The sequence below is a fragment of the Mastacembelus armatus genome, chromosome 23 (genome assembly GCF_900324485.2).
Source record: "Mastacembelus armatus chromosome 23, fMasArm1.2, whole genome shotgun sequence".
Taxonomy (NCBI): domain Eukaryota; kingdom Metazoa; phylum Chordata; class Actinopteri; order Synbranchiformes; family Mastacembelidae; genus Mastacembelus; species Mastacembelus armatus.
The window spans coordinates 10,598,419-10,611,407 of record NC_046655.1 but is presented as its reverse complement, the minus strand read 5'-3'; the positions used below and the strand labels follow the sequence as shown (position 1 = coordinate 10,611,407).

At 40.3% G+C, this 12,989-nt stretch overlaps 1 protein-coding gene across 2 annotated transcripts; it reads left to right on the top strand.

Annotated features, from left to right (window-relative positions):
- Positions 1-3,255: 3,255 nt before the first annotated feature.
- Positions 3,256-12,988, top strand: prmt8b (protein arginine methyltransferase 8b). Of its 2 annotated transcripts, none has more exons than XM_026327186.1 (10): positions 3,256-3,324; positions 3,969-4,184; positions 5,435-5,590; positions 6,347-6,410; positions 7,374-7,516; positions 7,831-7,918; positions 9,223-9,338; positions 10,897-11,047; positions 12,240-12,361; positions 12,872-12,988. In XM_026327186.1, the coding sequence occupies exons 1-10, from the start codon at positions 3,256-3,258 to the stop codon at positions 12,953-12,955; spliced, it is 1,209 nt and encodes a 402-aa protein (XP_026182971.1). In that variant the 3' UTR covers positions 12,956-12,988. The 2 variants fall into 2 exon arrangements, with proteins under 2 accessions (XP_026182971.1, XP_026182970.1); XM_026327185.1 differs by having other exon boundaries at positions 3,960-4,184.
- Position 12,989: the final 1 nt, after the last annotated feature.

Genomic DNA, 12,989 nt, shown 5'->3' with positions numbered 1-12,989 from the left:
AAATGAGACTGTATCATATATGTTTTATTTATATAATGAAATCAGTAGTTTTGCATGAACCAAAGCTTCAAATCTCAGTAAAAGTGCAATGGAACAAGGTCTGTGCCTGACCTCTTGTGGTCAGTCACACCAGGAAGCCACATGGCAGATCTCTCTAAAGACAGCTCTCTAAAGTCAGTTTGTCCAAGTTATGAAGAAATGAGAACAGCAGCAATATCTGCAGCACAGTTCATGTGAAGGGCAGGTCCAAAATCTAAAAGGAGATAACAAACTACAAAAAGCATTTCTTGTTACAGTGAAAGTGCAGAGCAGGTTATTCTGTGTCATACAACATCCAGACACGTGTGGTGAATGCAATCTGTGGATGGGAATTTTTTAAAGAGTCCAATCTCAAATGAAAGAGAAAAAGTCAAAAGATGAAAAGCAGAAGTTGTGTCCACATGGAGTTGATGCTGCCTTAGTAAAGATATCTAGACAGAACACAGGAACTTCTCCTCTGGCAGTAGACTGCTGGCTGTTGCCATATCTGAAGTAGAAGGACTTCCTGCCTTCTGTAAAAAACTTTAACTATTAGAAATACAGTTCTGACATTTGCAACAACCCAAATCTGGTTGTAAAATCCACGTGTTATGATAATTTTAAATGGAAATAGACTTCCTGCCTTGATACACTTACCTGCTTCAACTTACCTAGGATTAGTAGGCACAGTGTTGCATGTCCAACAGGCTGCAGTAACATATGGCAGTAATGGGCAGCAGCAGCTTGTAAATGTATGTATCAGTAGTTTCAACATGTTGATGCTGCTCCTCCTCTACTCTGCTGTCTATACATTTCATTGAACTCTTTTAACTCTATTCATGAGAATGTTGGTATTTGCGAAATTAAAGCTACACTCTCACTGTATTGCTACAGCCAAATATCACCCCCAGCGTTTCTCTTAATAGCAGCAATTCCTACAAACAGTCTTGATACTCCAGTATATTATAAACTGCACATCACTTCCTCACATCAGAACTGATAATCTATAAGAGGGTCCTCACATTCACTGCTGGAGGGATTACAACATAAGATCAGTCCTGATCATCCCTCTTAGCAGATTCAGTGTCTTGTCCAAAGACAGTAAGATGCTGAGGGCATTAAACTTTTAGGTCACCTTAACTATATCTAAGTGCAAGATCACCACTCGTAATAAGTCTGGCCCTGGCTCTTTGCAGCTTTTCGCAATTTAGGCTGATAATGGAACTCATCAGAACAGTTTATCACGTCTTTGTCATGTTATCAGCTGTGTGGGGCTTGTAAGTCAATCAATAGTAGTCTTCCCACTGCTTTCACTTCTGACTCCTGTCTATGTGCTCCTTCCCCCACACTGATTTGTGTGTGCTCGATAGAGTGGATGCACATATTATCCTCAAGTGTGATGCGTGGGCTGATGTTCTTAAGCACCACTGATGAAGCCCATCTATAACTGTGACTAAAACCTGGTGTGTTTTATTGTGTTTTTGAATTTCGTTAATGGCAGAAAATATCTTAAAATATCAGAAGGCTACTACCACATTCCTTTGATAGAGTATGAAATGAGTAAATAATCAAAGAGGTACAGATGCACAGATCAGCTATGGAAAAAACATTATGAAGTAGGAAATAATCTATGACATATTTCCCAGCATGAAGGTAATATTCTCTGCGCATAAAAACGTGTGTTGAATTTAAATTGCATTAATATAACAATTTGGAAAATAGTCTGAAAATATACTCCTCAGAAAGTAATTTCCTCCAAAAATCCTTCAGTTTGAGACTCCACGTTTTTTCTTTCAGTGATATCTCTTACTACCAGACAATCTTTCTGCAATCAGAGAGAGGATGTTGTCAGGGTTGAAGCAAACATGAGCAAATGTGCTCTACAATGGAAGCAAAAGGGAGAATTTGTGACCTGAAAGACTCACAGGAAAAGGGCAGTGAACAGTGGGGATAAATGTTAAAATGGCCAATCATGCTATACTCTATCTGGATTCAAAGTTCAAGCATGTTGTACTCACAGTCACAGCACAATCAGTGATGACACAGTAGGTGTTTTGCCTTGATCAGCCAATGAGAAGCGCCTGCTGTGTCTTCACTGATTGAAATGAAGAAAGAGGGCAATGTTCATTTCAACAGCAGAACATGTGTTAAATATAACAGTATTAGTACATTATTTTATATAGTTACTATTTTGTTGCAAGAAACGTAGTGACCCCACATGCTTTGTTTTTTTATTTTTCATATAACCATGTCATCAATTTTCCTTTTTATAAGAATGGACACAATGTTGATTTAGATCTTTATATTTCCATACTTTGCCTGTTACTCATTTTGATTAAAAAACAGCCTGTCAGTTTCCTGTAGCTACACTACCCTGAACAGCATGGATAACATTTCAACACCTATGTTGCGTAAGAGAGCTGCAGATACGCTCACTGGTTGCCGGAGGGTGTTTCTGCCTCTGGTGTGAGGAGGCATCTGTCCTTGGAAAGCAGAAATGTAATCCTCTTTGTTACTATTATAATAATCTCATCTCGTGTCGATGGGGGGTTTGTTTGGAACAGCAGGGCAGCTCACAGTTTCACCACCCTGCAACTTTCTCTCCGGGAGACCCCCATCGGGATTACGCAAATAACTTTCCATGGCGCACGAGAAAATAGAAATTGTGCGACTTTCGGGTGCGGGGAGATACAGGTGTTTCCAAGCGGTGAACTCGAAGGCAAGACGCATTTTCTGAAGTGGACTTCTTGTTAAAGTGAGGAAGCTGGGAGCTTTTTTTTTTTTGGTCCTGGGTGATACTTTCTTCTTCCACTGATGCTTTTATCTAAAAGATTTGACATGAGCGAGCAGGTAGGCAGGAGGACATCTAAACGGGACGCGCGGGTGAGTCCTGCTGGGATCAAACCTGCAACCTTTCAGTCGCAACACGGTCTCTCCAGCCAATAGACTTCTCTGCCAGCCTGAGTCCTCCCACTAAAACAACCTGTGTCATATCTACATTATGGATTACTGGATGTTTCACCTCGCGCAAATCCATTTAACAACTTTTCTGAGGGGCTGGATTTAATTTGCTGGAAACTGCATATTTCCTCCAGATGATTCCTAATATGACCTTCATCTTTACATGTGTTCAAGCCATGTATTCTGTGGCTTAGTTTTATTTTTAACATCTTTCTTTTGAGAATCCAAACCCTCCGTACACTTAAAAGAGTTGTATCCTAAATCTCGCCGGCTCTCATGGGACTGAGGCATTCGTCGCGTTGTTTGCTGCTACGGCGGAAGATGGCGGAGGCGGACAGCTCGGAGGTAGGGACCTTGTGGTGTCCTGCACCCGATAATAGCAGGACCAGAGCACTCTCCATCTGGTTATTTTTCCGTTTACAACACGTTTGACTTGAATATGTTCTGTGTTTGTGTAATTATGGTGCCAACTACAATTAGGAGCAATGCTGAAGCGACGGCGTGCAGGCAAAGAAAAGTCTTTTTCCCAGTGTCCTGCAGATGTTACTGGTGCTCTAAGTAGATACACGCAATTGCAATGATAATGTGATAATGCATGCAGAAGATTAGCAGATGGGATGATTGATCAGCTTTGGATGCAAGCATGGACGTACTGAACGTGGATTTGTCCGCTGTCCTTGGTGCTGAAACTGATCCTGCATCTCTTGCCGGCTCTTCATTGAGTGCATCACCCCTTTAGCAAGACTCCTATCCGTTAGAATTACAAGCGCTCTATGCTATTTTTAATTCATTATTATTATACGCTCAGTATTTTAATGTAAAGGGATATCCAGTCACTCAAAACGAGCCTTTCAGTTCTGTAAATTGTCTCCCAAGAAACACAATCCTCGCTAAACTCACTACTTTTGAATTCTTTGTTCTCTGTATAATTTATTTCTGATATAAGCTCTACCAGTTACTTTCTGTTTCCTCCCTGACAGCGGCAACAGCCTGTCACACCCCCCCTCTCTCAGGCTGCCCAGCCCTCCCCACTGCCTAAACCAGTGCCTACTACCCACCATGTGCCCTGCGCCCCCCATACCCCTCACGTAGCAGCCCTGACGACCTGTCCTGGTAGAGGCAAGATTGCAAAGTTCATCAGTCCAGAGGAAATGACATCTCGGGACTACTACTTTGACTCTTATGCCCACTTTGGCATCCACGAGGTAGGCAGACCAGGCTGTAAGCAGCAGCCTGTTATGGTTAGAGTAAAAGAATGACACCAGATGCTCCCTGTTCTGTCTACCCTGATGCTCCTCGACTTGCCAAGGAATTTCAACCCTGTTAGTCTGACTTTCTGTCAGCAGGATGTCAGAAACTTCAACTGACTTCACACCAACAGATTCCCATGAACAGATACGCTTTGATTTTGGTAGTGATCCAAATCTTCTGTTCAGCACGGATGATATTTTTACTGATAACTGAGAGCCTATTGCACAAAGACATTTCATTCCAAGTTTTCAGTCCATTGGATCTAAAAACAAATTGTAAGCTGACACTGTAAAACCCACATATAAGTGTTAAAAATAAGTGCTAAAAACAACAAACTAATGATCCAAGGGAAAAACACAGAAGCGTGCTCAGTCCTTCAGTATTTTCAGATATTTTTCTCACAAGAAAAACCCAAACACCATCAAATACACAATAACCCAGACTTCACTCAGAAGAGTAAAGTTGCTGTTTATTGCACATATAAAGATATCTGAATACAAATGTTAGAAACATCTGTCTGCCTATAAGTACCAAACTTTAAGTTTTAAAAATGATTCTTTATCCCTGGGGAAATAGAAAGTTGCTGACTTATCTGAGTGTCTTCTAGCTGACAAAAGAGGAGACTTTCCATTACCAGCTGGCACTATAGAAATCTGATGCACTGTAATAGTCTCCACAGCACTCTATAAATGAATACGAGCTGTCTCTGTCTTTTACAGTCATCTGTAGAGATATACCCTAACTAATGACCTTGATCTGTGAAAGGGTGGTGGTGGAAAAGTTTGGGGACGTATAGACCTTTTTAAATAGTGTCCATATTTAGCATGTGGGTCAGGTTTTTGTCTGCTTGCAGACAAAGAGAATGTCCTGATTAGAGGAGTGCAAGGCAAGAAAAAAGGAAAGTGGGATGTGTGAATGGGCTCTGGGAGATGGATATCAGGCGCTCTCCAAAGGCTTTATGTTGTACTCCTGTCTATTTCAAGCAGCTCTGACACTGTCACAGAAGCTTTTGGCCTAAATAATGCCTCATCTGCCTTTATTATACATGAAACGATGCATTCACATACTCATGTGTACACATTATGTCTGATATGTATTCTTTTGATTAGTATAAAATCCATGGGGGCTTGTATGGGACTCAAGACCACAAACCTCATTATGTATCATAGCTATGAAATTTCAGCTTTGTCTCCGATTTCAACAGGAGATGCTAAAAGATGAGGTGCGAACGCTGACCTACCGGAACGCCATGTACCACAACAAGCACGTGTTCAAGGATAAAATTGTGCTGGATGTCGGTAGCGGCACTGGGATTCTCTCTATGTTCGCTGCCAATGCAGGCGCCAAACATGTGTATGGGGTGAGGCAGATAGATCCTTTTACCACTAACAAATACTCCACTATCTAACACCCTGTGTTTCTGTTGAATTCTTTGAGAGAGAAAAATCACACATCCATTCAGTGTCCAAATGAAATTATCATACCTGGCTCTGTCTTTTATCTCAATTCCCACTCCAGATCAGGCATATACATACACACACACAAATACGCTGCCTTTTTAAAATTCCTTATAAGGGCCAGTCACTAGTCTCATCCAGAAATTGCTTCTTTCTTTCTGACAGTCTTACAAACAGAAGCAATAAGACACATCTGACTCTCCTTAGAGCAGGGCTGCAAGTCACAGGTTGTGCATTAAAAGCAGTGTCTTCCACAGTTATTTATGATTCATATACTCTATTACTCTTATGGATGGGAGAGGAAAATGATGTATTAGGTTTCATGGGACACATGGATATTAGTGTTTAGATGGATTAGGAGGGTTTGATTAAATTTGTCCTTCCGATATTATCCCAAAGGTCAAACTTCTATTCTATATGGTAAGGGAATATGGTAGATAACACACTGCTGGTCATGTTCACCGGCACAGAAATGATTAATATTATTATTATTTTTTTTTTATGAGTAAGGAATTTAAAATGTTTTTTTTTTTTAATTTCTAAATTATTGAAAAGTATAATCCCATGGACAATGCAGATATTGCAACAACCATTCAGCAGTTTCAGGCCTTTCAGGAGACACTTTAACCAGATCTTTGGTTTGGTCCTTGTGCCTACAGATAGAGTGTTCAAGTATATCTGAATATTCAGAGAAGATTATCAAGTCAAATCACCTACACAATGGTAAGTTGAAGCAGTTTTCTATTAATATATATTTTGCTATCCATTTGTCTGGATGCACAACAGTGTGATGACATCTGGATTAGAAGTAGCATGAAAAAGCCTCACATTTTCATCATTACCGTCACACCCGACAATATTAGTCACAGTTCTGATGGTTAACGGGCAGCCCATCTCTAATGTCAAATAGCCATAATCTCTGCCATCAATCAGAATTCCCTCAGTGGGGTTGATTACTATTGTAAAACGCCACCCTGAATTTCACAGATGGAGGACTGGCAACAGATGGTGGGTTTCATAACGTGCACATTTGACATTAGTCTGGTTTTATTTTAACTTTCATATTTACATTTGAGGCGTTTAGATGATGATCTCATTAAGGCAGTCAGGCATTAAAAACCCCATGATTTAAAGAACATTATTTATCCAGGAATGACCTCCAACAGTAGTCATCCAATAAGTATCCATGCAGATTAGATGCCGTGCTGGGTATAGTATGTTAGGTAATAGAGCTGGTCTGACCTGGCTGGGTTTTGTGTCTCATATATGCTTCCAGTACTTTTCTAAATTCTCAAAACTATGTAGTAGTCCCACTAGTTCTCCTTATTATACACAACTACAGCCATTCATGTTACTGTATTATTTATGGTGTAATCCCTAAATGTGATAATACTGTATTATACATATCTTATTTACAGTATCTTTCCTTTTTAAATGTTACCTCATTGTATGTCTCTTTTTATGGGTCAAATAGGCCAGGAAAAAAAAAAAGACAAATAAAAACTATACATAAAACTTCAAGGCACGAGTTGAAGGCAGCAATTAACCTGTACTAATTTACTGCAATCCCGAGATATAAAAACCAATGTCATCTGAGAATAGAGTCATTGTCTGATTTATATTAATGTGATGAAGATGCCAAAAAGTAATTTGGTGCCTGCTGTTTTGTGGCTGCCCACATGGCAGTCATTACCATTTTCAAGGGCAAGGTGGAGGAGGTGGAGCTGCCTGTGGAGAAGGTGGACATTATCATCTCAGAGTGGATGGGATACTGTCTCTTCTATGAGTCCATGCTCAACACCGTCATCTTCGCCAGGGACAAGTGGCTGGTATGATGATGCTACGGGGGCCTCGGGGACGGAGTTAAACTTACTGTGTGTGTAACTGGCTGGCTGGACAAATAAGGGATCTGACACATAAACACACCAGACAGTGATGAAGTAAAGGATTTACTGTACACTTGCTTGCATGCCCAGATGCTGAGGTCACTCATGGACGATCTGGTTTCTAAGCTCAGTAGCTGCCTGCAGGCTCTAACCTCAGCACATATGATCTAACATTACATACCAGGTGTGTGAACAATAAAGATGCCGGGTAGTCTTTGTAGTGTGTGCACTGATATTTGACGCTTTTCTGTGTTCAGAAACCTGGAGGCATGATGTTCCCTGACAGAGCTGCTCTCTATGTGGTAGCCATTGAAGACAGGCAATACAAGGATTTCAAGATTCATTGTGAGTAGCAGACTTGTTGCTTATTTTCATGTTTCTGCCAAGTTGCCTTCGTTTTTGTCTCTGTCTTTCTCCTTCTTAGTTGTACATAATTAATGATAAGTTGATATTGTAATCAATTTCTAAAGACTGATGGCTCCATTTTCTATAAACTCATACTTAATAAAAGGTTTTTAAGTTAATAGCTTAATTAAGGCTACAGCAGATGTTTTATTAAAGTTGGATCAGTGGATACTTTAGTGAGTTGAGGGCAGTGGCATATTATATCCTTATAAAGCTGAGATCGCAAATTTGCTAGCGAGACACATCAAGCACGCAAACCAACATTAGCATTTATTTGAAGGCACATTTCTGCCCATCTGATCAATGTTAGTCCGATACTCACTTTTCTCTTAGGTCTAATTTGCTTTCCAACACCTGCTTAGAGAAATGGCTCTTTAGCTGCTAAATGCTCCACTATGTTTACCAGCATGGGGTTGCCAGGTTTGGAAAATCAGCACAAAGTATTTATTAACGATTAATAAAACCATTACATTCAGTACAGAAACAAAGTGCAAAATATGCCTTTTAGAAAGTAGCACCAAACGTACGCTAGGGAGGGAGTTTATCCTAGAGTGCATTGTCTGCTCAAAGCTCACTCCATGTGTTCAAATAGCTATCACAGCAGGAACACTGAGCTTAACCTTGTGATCCAGAACAAAGCACCAAAATTAAAGGTGCTGTTCGCACTTGTACATGTGCAAAATCTGGGTCAATAACTTCTACTGAGTTTCCTTTTATTACACAGGTGGCCTTTTATATTCTATTATGTCTATATCTGCACATAAAAGTTTCACACAATTCCCCAAAGAATTAAGTCTACCCAAACCCTTATGCTCTTATTTTTAGTTTCTATCTATGTTGGTGGCACATTCCACCTTCTCATCATCCAGACTTAGTGTTTGGCCCCCTGACAAGTCAAGGTGGAGCAGAAGCACAGAGGGAATGGGGGAGGGACAGCTTACTTGTTGTGTTTTCAGCCCAAATTATAATAAAAAAAAAAGCATGCCAGACATGGTGGAGGAGGCCAGAATCTATTTTCAGGAGGGCTTGTCTTTCTTCACATAGGGCCTGGATAGACAGAAAGACAGTGTGACTGCTTGCCTGTTCTTCTTTCTGGCATGGTTAAACACTCTGTTTTTTTTCTTTGCTACCTTTTCTTTTGTGCTGACAGCTTGGCAGGAACAGGGTTTTGAAAGTGCATGAAAATTCCAAGAGTAAAAACCCTGGAAAACACATACTCTGTGCGTGTGTTGGTGTATTCATAGGGTGGGAAAACGTATACGGGTTCGACATGAGCTGCATTCGCAACGTGGCCATCAAGGAACCTCTGGTGGATGTGGTGGATCCCAAACAGGTGGTCACTAACACCTGCCTCCTGAAGGTTAGCCTGTGTGCCTATGTGCATAAATGCATATGTCTTTTAATTCTGTATGGAAACCTGCGTGTTTGAGGAAGACATCCAAGAAAGCAGGTTTTTCATCTTTCGTGTTCTGCCTCACGCACATGAATTCCTTTAAAAGAAAAAAATCTAAACATTCTCCATCTGCTGAGTCTATTTCCTAGTACATAATGGAGGTTTCTGGAGAGCTGTAATAGTCTGGGGCTCTGTTTCCATGGTTAAAGGACAACATTGGCTTGTCTTTCATCTCAAATGAACAGTGGACAGGGCATTCAACGAGATGATAGGTTTTTTTGTTTGTCCCTTCTACCTTTACCTCTCTTTTCATTGCATTTCCTCTTATACTGTTTCTTTTTTCTGTTTCGTATTATGCTTTTTTCGGAGTATCCAATATCTTTTTTCCTCGTACGTCTTATCTCTTTCTCATATCATTTTCTAGTTTCTCTCTCTTGCCTTCCAAGTCACTCACTTTTTCTTAGCCCCCATCTTCTGTCGTACAGCGAACAATGTCAGACCTCTCTAGTTTGAGCGAATAGGGAGGCCTCACCCTGTCTTTCCCTCTGTTCAATGGTGAAATGTCACATAAGAGGAGGCATTGAGTCCCCAGAGGGAATGAAATTGGCTTTCCATGGTTTGGATAAGGCCAGACCCTCCTTTTGTGTTCAGAAAGGGGAGTTATTTATCTTAGGGGGTGGCTAGTAGTTAGTTAGTGACATGCTGGTCAAAAAATTGTCATTGTAAATGTTTCTTTCGCATGGATGCATTCCAGGCTTATTCAGCTCTTCCTCCCCCTGCTTCCAGCCCCCTCACCCCGTCTTAATTCAAACTGCCATGCATTCCTCACACGTTAAAATTACGAAGTTGCTCCCAGAGACATTTCTCCCCTCCTACAAATTGCTGTATTTGATACTGGCCTGGTATCATTGGAAAGGACAGAGGTGTTAAATCACAATCTGTCATGCTGACACCACATGGCTGAGTGATCCACAGCCCAATAGGCCGGGCAATATGAACAGGTTGCAGTGTAAAATCTCTCCGTGTCCTTTTTTATTACAACATCATCTACATGCAAAGCAGAGATGCAGCTGCTCACATTCTACTTTGATGCCTGGCAGGTAATAAAATAGGATATTTGAATTTGTGGCCATATTCATAACGAAGTGCTCGATGTACACATGAACAAACTCACAGACCTTGTGTTCACTCATTCACACACACGCATGCACATACACACACACGAACCTCCCTCCCTTTTGTAGACTTGAGGGAGGACACCCACACAGCATGTGTACTGTGAGGAGGATTCATTTGCCAGCCGTGATTCAACCTGTGGGCTTTCACACACACATGCACACACACACACACACACACACACACTCACACATGCACAATAATCATGGTGAATAATCAAGAATATACATGTACTGCATGTGTGTGAGAGCAGTGAGGGTGACAAGTTGTGTGTGTGTGTTTCCGGGCAGTGATCTCCTAAAAGACATTTTTACAACTTAAAACAAATCCCTTTTGCATTTTTTTCCAGGAAGTAGACATTTACACTGTGAAGCCAGAGGACCTGTCCTTTACCTCAGCCTTCTGTCTGCAGATTCAACGCAACGACTACGTCCATGCCCTGGTCACCTATTTCAACATCGAGTTCACCAAGTGTCACAAGAAGACTGGATTTTCCACTGGTGAGACTAATCATATCTCTGTCCACGTTTAAAGGGTCTGTTCACCAAAATTATATTAAAACATTTTCTCACTATCCCCTACTATACTGTTTTTTAGCCAACTATTTTCTCACACTCCGGAATCTGTCGGTCTCGGTCATTTCTACCACCACCCTCATACAATTGTGCCTCCTACAAGAAATATTATTGGCTCTTTAGAAAATTTGGGGAAAAATGAAATGCAAAACTGCAAGTGTTAGCATGTATGTTTCAAAACAAGAGTATTCTTTAAATTTTTACTGGTAGATATAATGCATTGTTCATAATTTAGCACAATAACAAACACGCACACACTCACACCATTTGAATATTAAATGAAGAAGAAACATTTTCTGGCTTATCTGTTAATTGACAGTACTTGTGATTGATTTTAATTGGAGCTACTTTCTAAAAGAAGAAACATGTGTGAAGTCTTATGTAAATTCAAGTGAGAAAATAGTTTTCACACCCTTAGAACCAGAAAATTCAAAAGACTACATAAAAGTACAGAAGATAGACAACTTGTAAATTTAGTTTTAAAATTCTGGCCCAACCTGCAACAAGCTTCCAAATTTACTGAGCACAAGTATTTTAAGCAGTAAGTCAGAGTCTATTGGAGGCTCTTCAGCATCTTAGCTCTTGGCTACACTCTGCTGGTGTTACATGAGCCAATCCAGTGTTTGCACTAACAGAATCACAGAGTCCGCCTGGTAACATGGCGTTGAGGACACTTATAACAGCTAGAGTAGCTAAGCTGTTACATAAGATTATGTTAATACATTTATGCATCTAGTGCTTACATAATATTGTGTAGAGGAGGTTCTATGTTTAGCTGACTCTGTTGGGTCTGAGGCAGAGCATTACTGTAGGAGTTCTCTCCTATCAGCTTTTGCATTTCTCCCACTGGGTGAGTGAATTTCAGCTGCTTTGTCCGTAAATGTCCTCCACGCTAACAGATCAGTGCCCATCTGAACCGCGCTCTAAATCTTTTCATTTCTCATGCTCCTCTAAACTCCTCTTTCCTACCTTACTCCTCTCCTTTCTGCCTTACCGCTTTAAATTCCCTTTACCTTCACCCTTTCCCTTCTAAACCATCTTATTTTATTCATTTTCCTGTTTTTCTCTTGCTGTGTACACTTATTATCCTGTTTTTCCTCCCCCATCCTATCCTCAGCTCCAGATGCTCCCAGCACACACTGGAAGCAGACAGTTTTTTACTTAGAGGACTATCTAACTGTCAAGAAGGGAGAAGAGATCTTTGGCAGTATTGCTGTGAGGCCCAATGAGAAGAATGTGGTAAGGCTTAAGTACAAGTAACAATACATCAGAGCCAGACTAGCTGTTAGCCCTCAGTGTCCAATTTTTATGCGAAGATAAGTTAACCTGCTGCTGCCTGTTGCCTTAAATTTAACAAAGCATACATTTTCTCCTCTAACTAGTAAATTAGTATTTGCAAAGACTATTTTTATTTCATTAAAAGAATATATACTCATAATGTAGAAAATGGTCTGTATGTATATTACTATATTATTATTAGTTTATTACTACTATAGCATTATCTGTAAATAGCATTTACAGATGAACATTTTTACATAGTCTATACAGTTGAACTTATTAAAAAGCAAATTGTGTGATTCATATTTAAAATCCTAATCTGTAAAGAAATTAGTCAAATGTAGTGGAGTAAACAAGTCTTTGTCTCTAAAATGAGTAAAAAAGTCAAATGAAAGAGAAATAACTCACGCTAAGTCTATCACAGTACATCTCTCTGTCACTGATTCTTGATTATGAATTTATCTTTGGTAGCGTGACCTGGAGTTCACTCTCGAACTAGACTTTAAAGGACAACTATGTGAGGCCGCAATCTCCCATGACTACAAAATGCGCTAGGAGCAACAAGCAGGCCCTGCAGCAGACCACCCCT

Bases quoted from the DNA above. Each gene is read 5' to 3' on its own strand.
- prmt8b (XM_026327185.1), top strand. From the start codon at position 3,256: ATGGGACTGAGGCATTCGTCGCGTTGTTTGCTGCTACGGCGGAAGATG. The intron at 4,185-5,434 runs GTAGGCAGACCA...CGATTTCAACAG, and splicing joins CCCACTTTGGCATCCACGAG to GAGATGCTAAAAGATGAGGT. The intron at 9,339-10,896 runs GTTAGCCTGTGT...ATTTTTTTCCAG, and splicing joins CTAACACCTGCCTCCTGAAG to GAAGTAGACATTTACACTGT.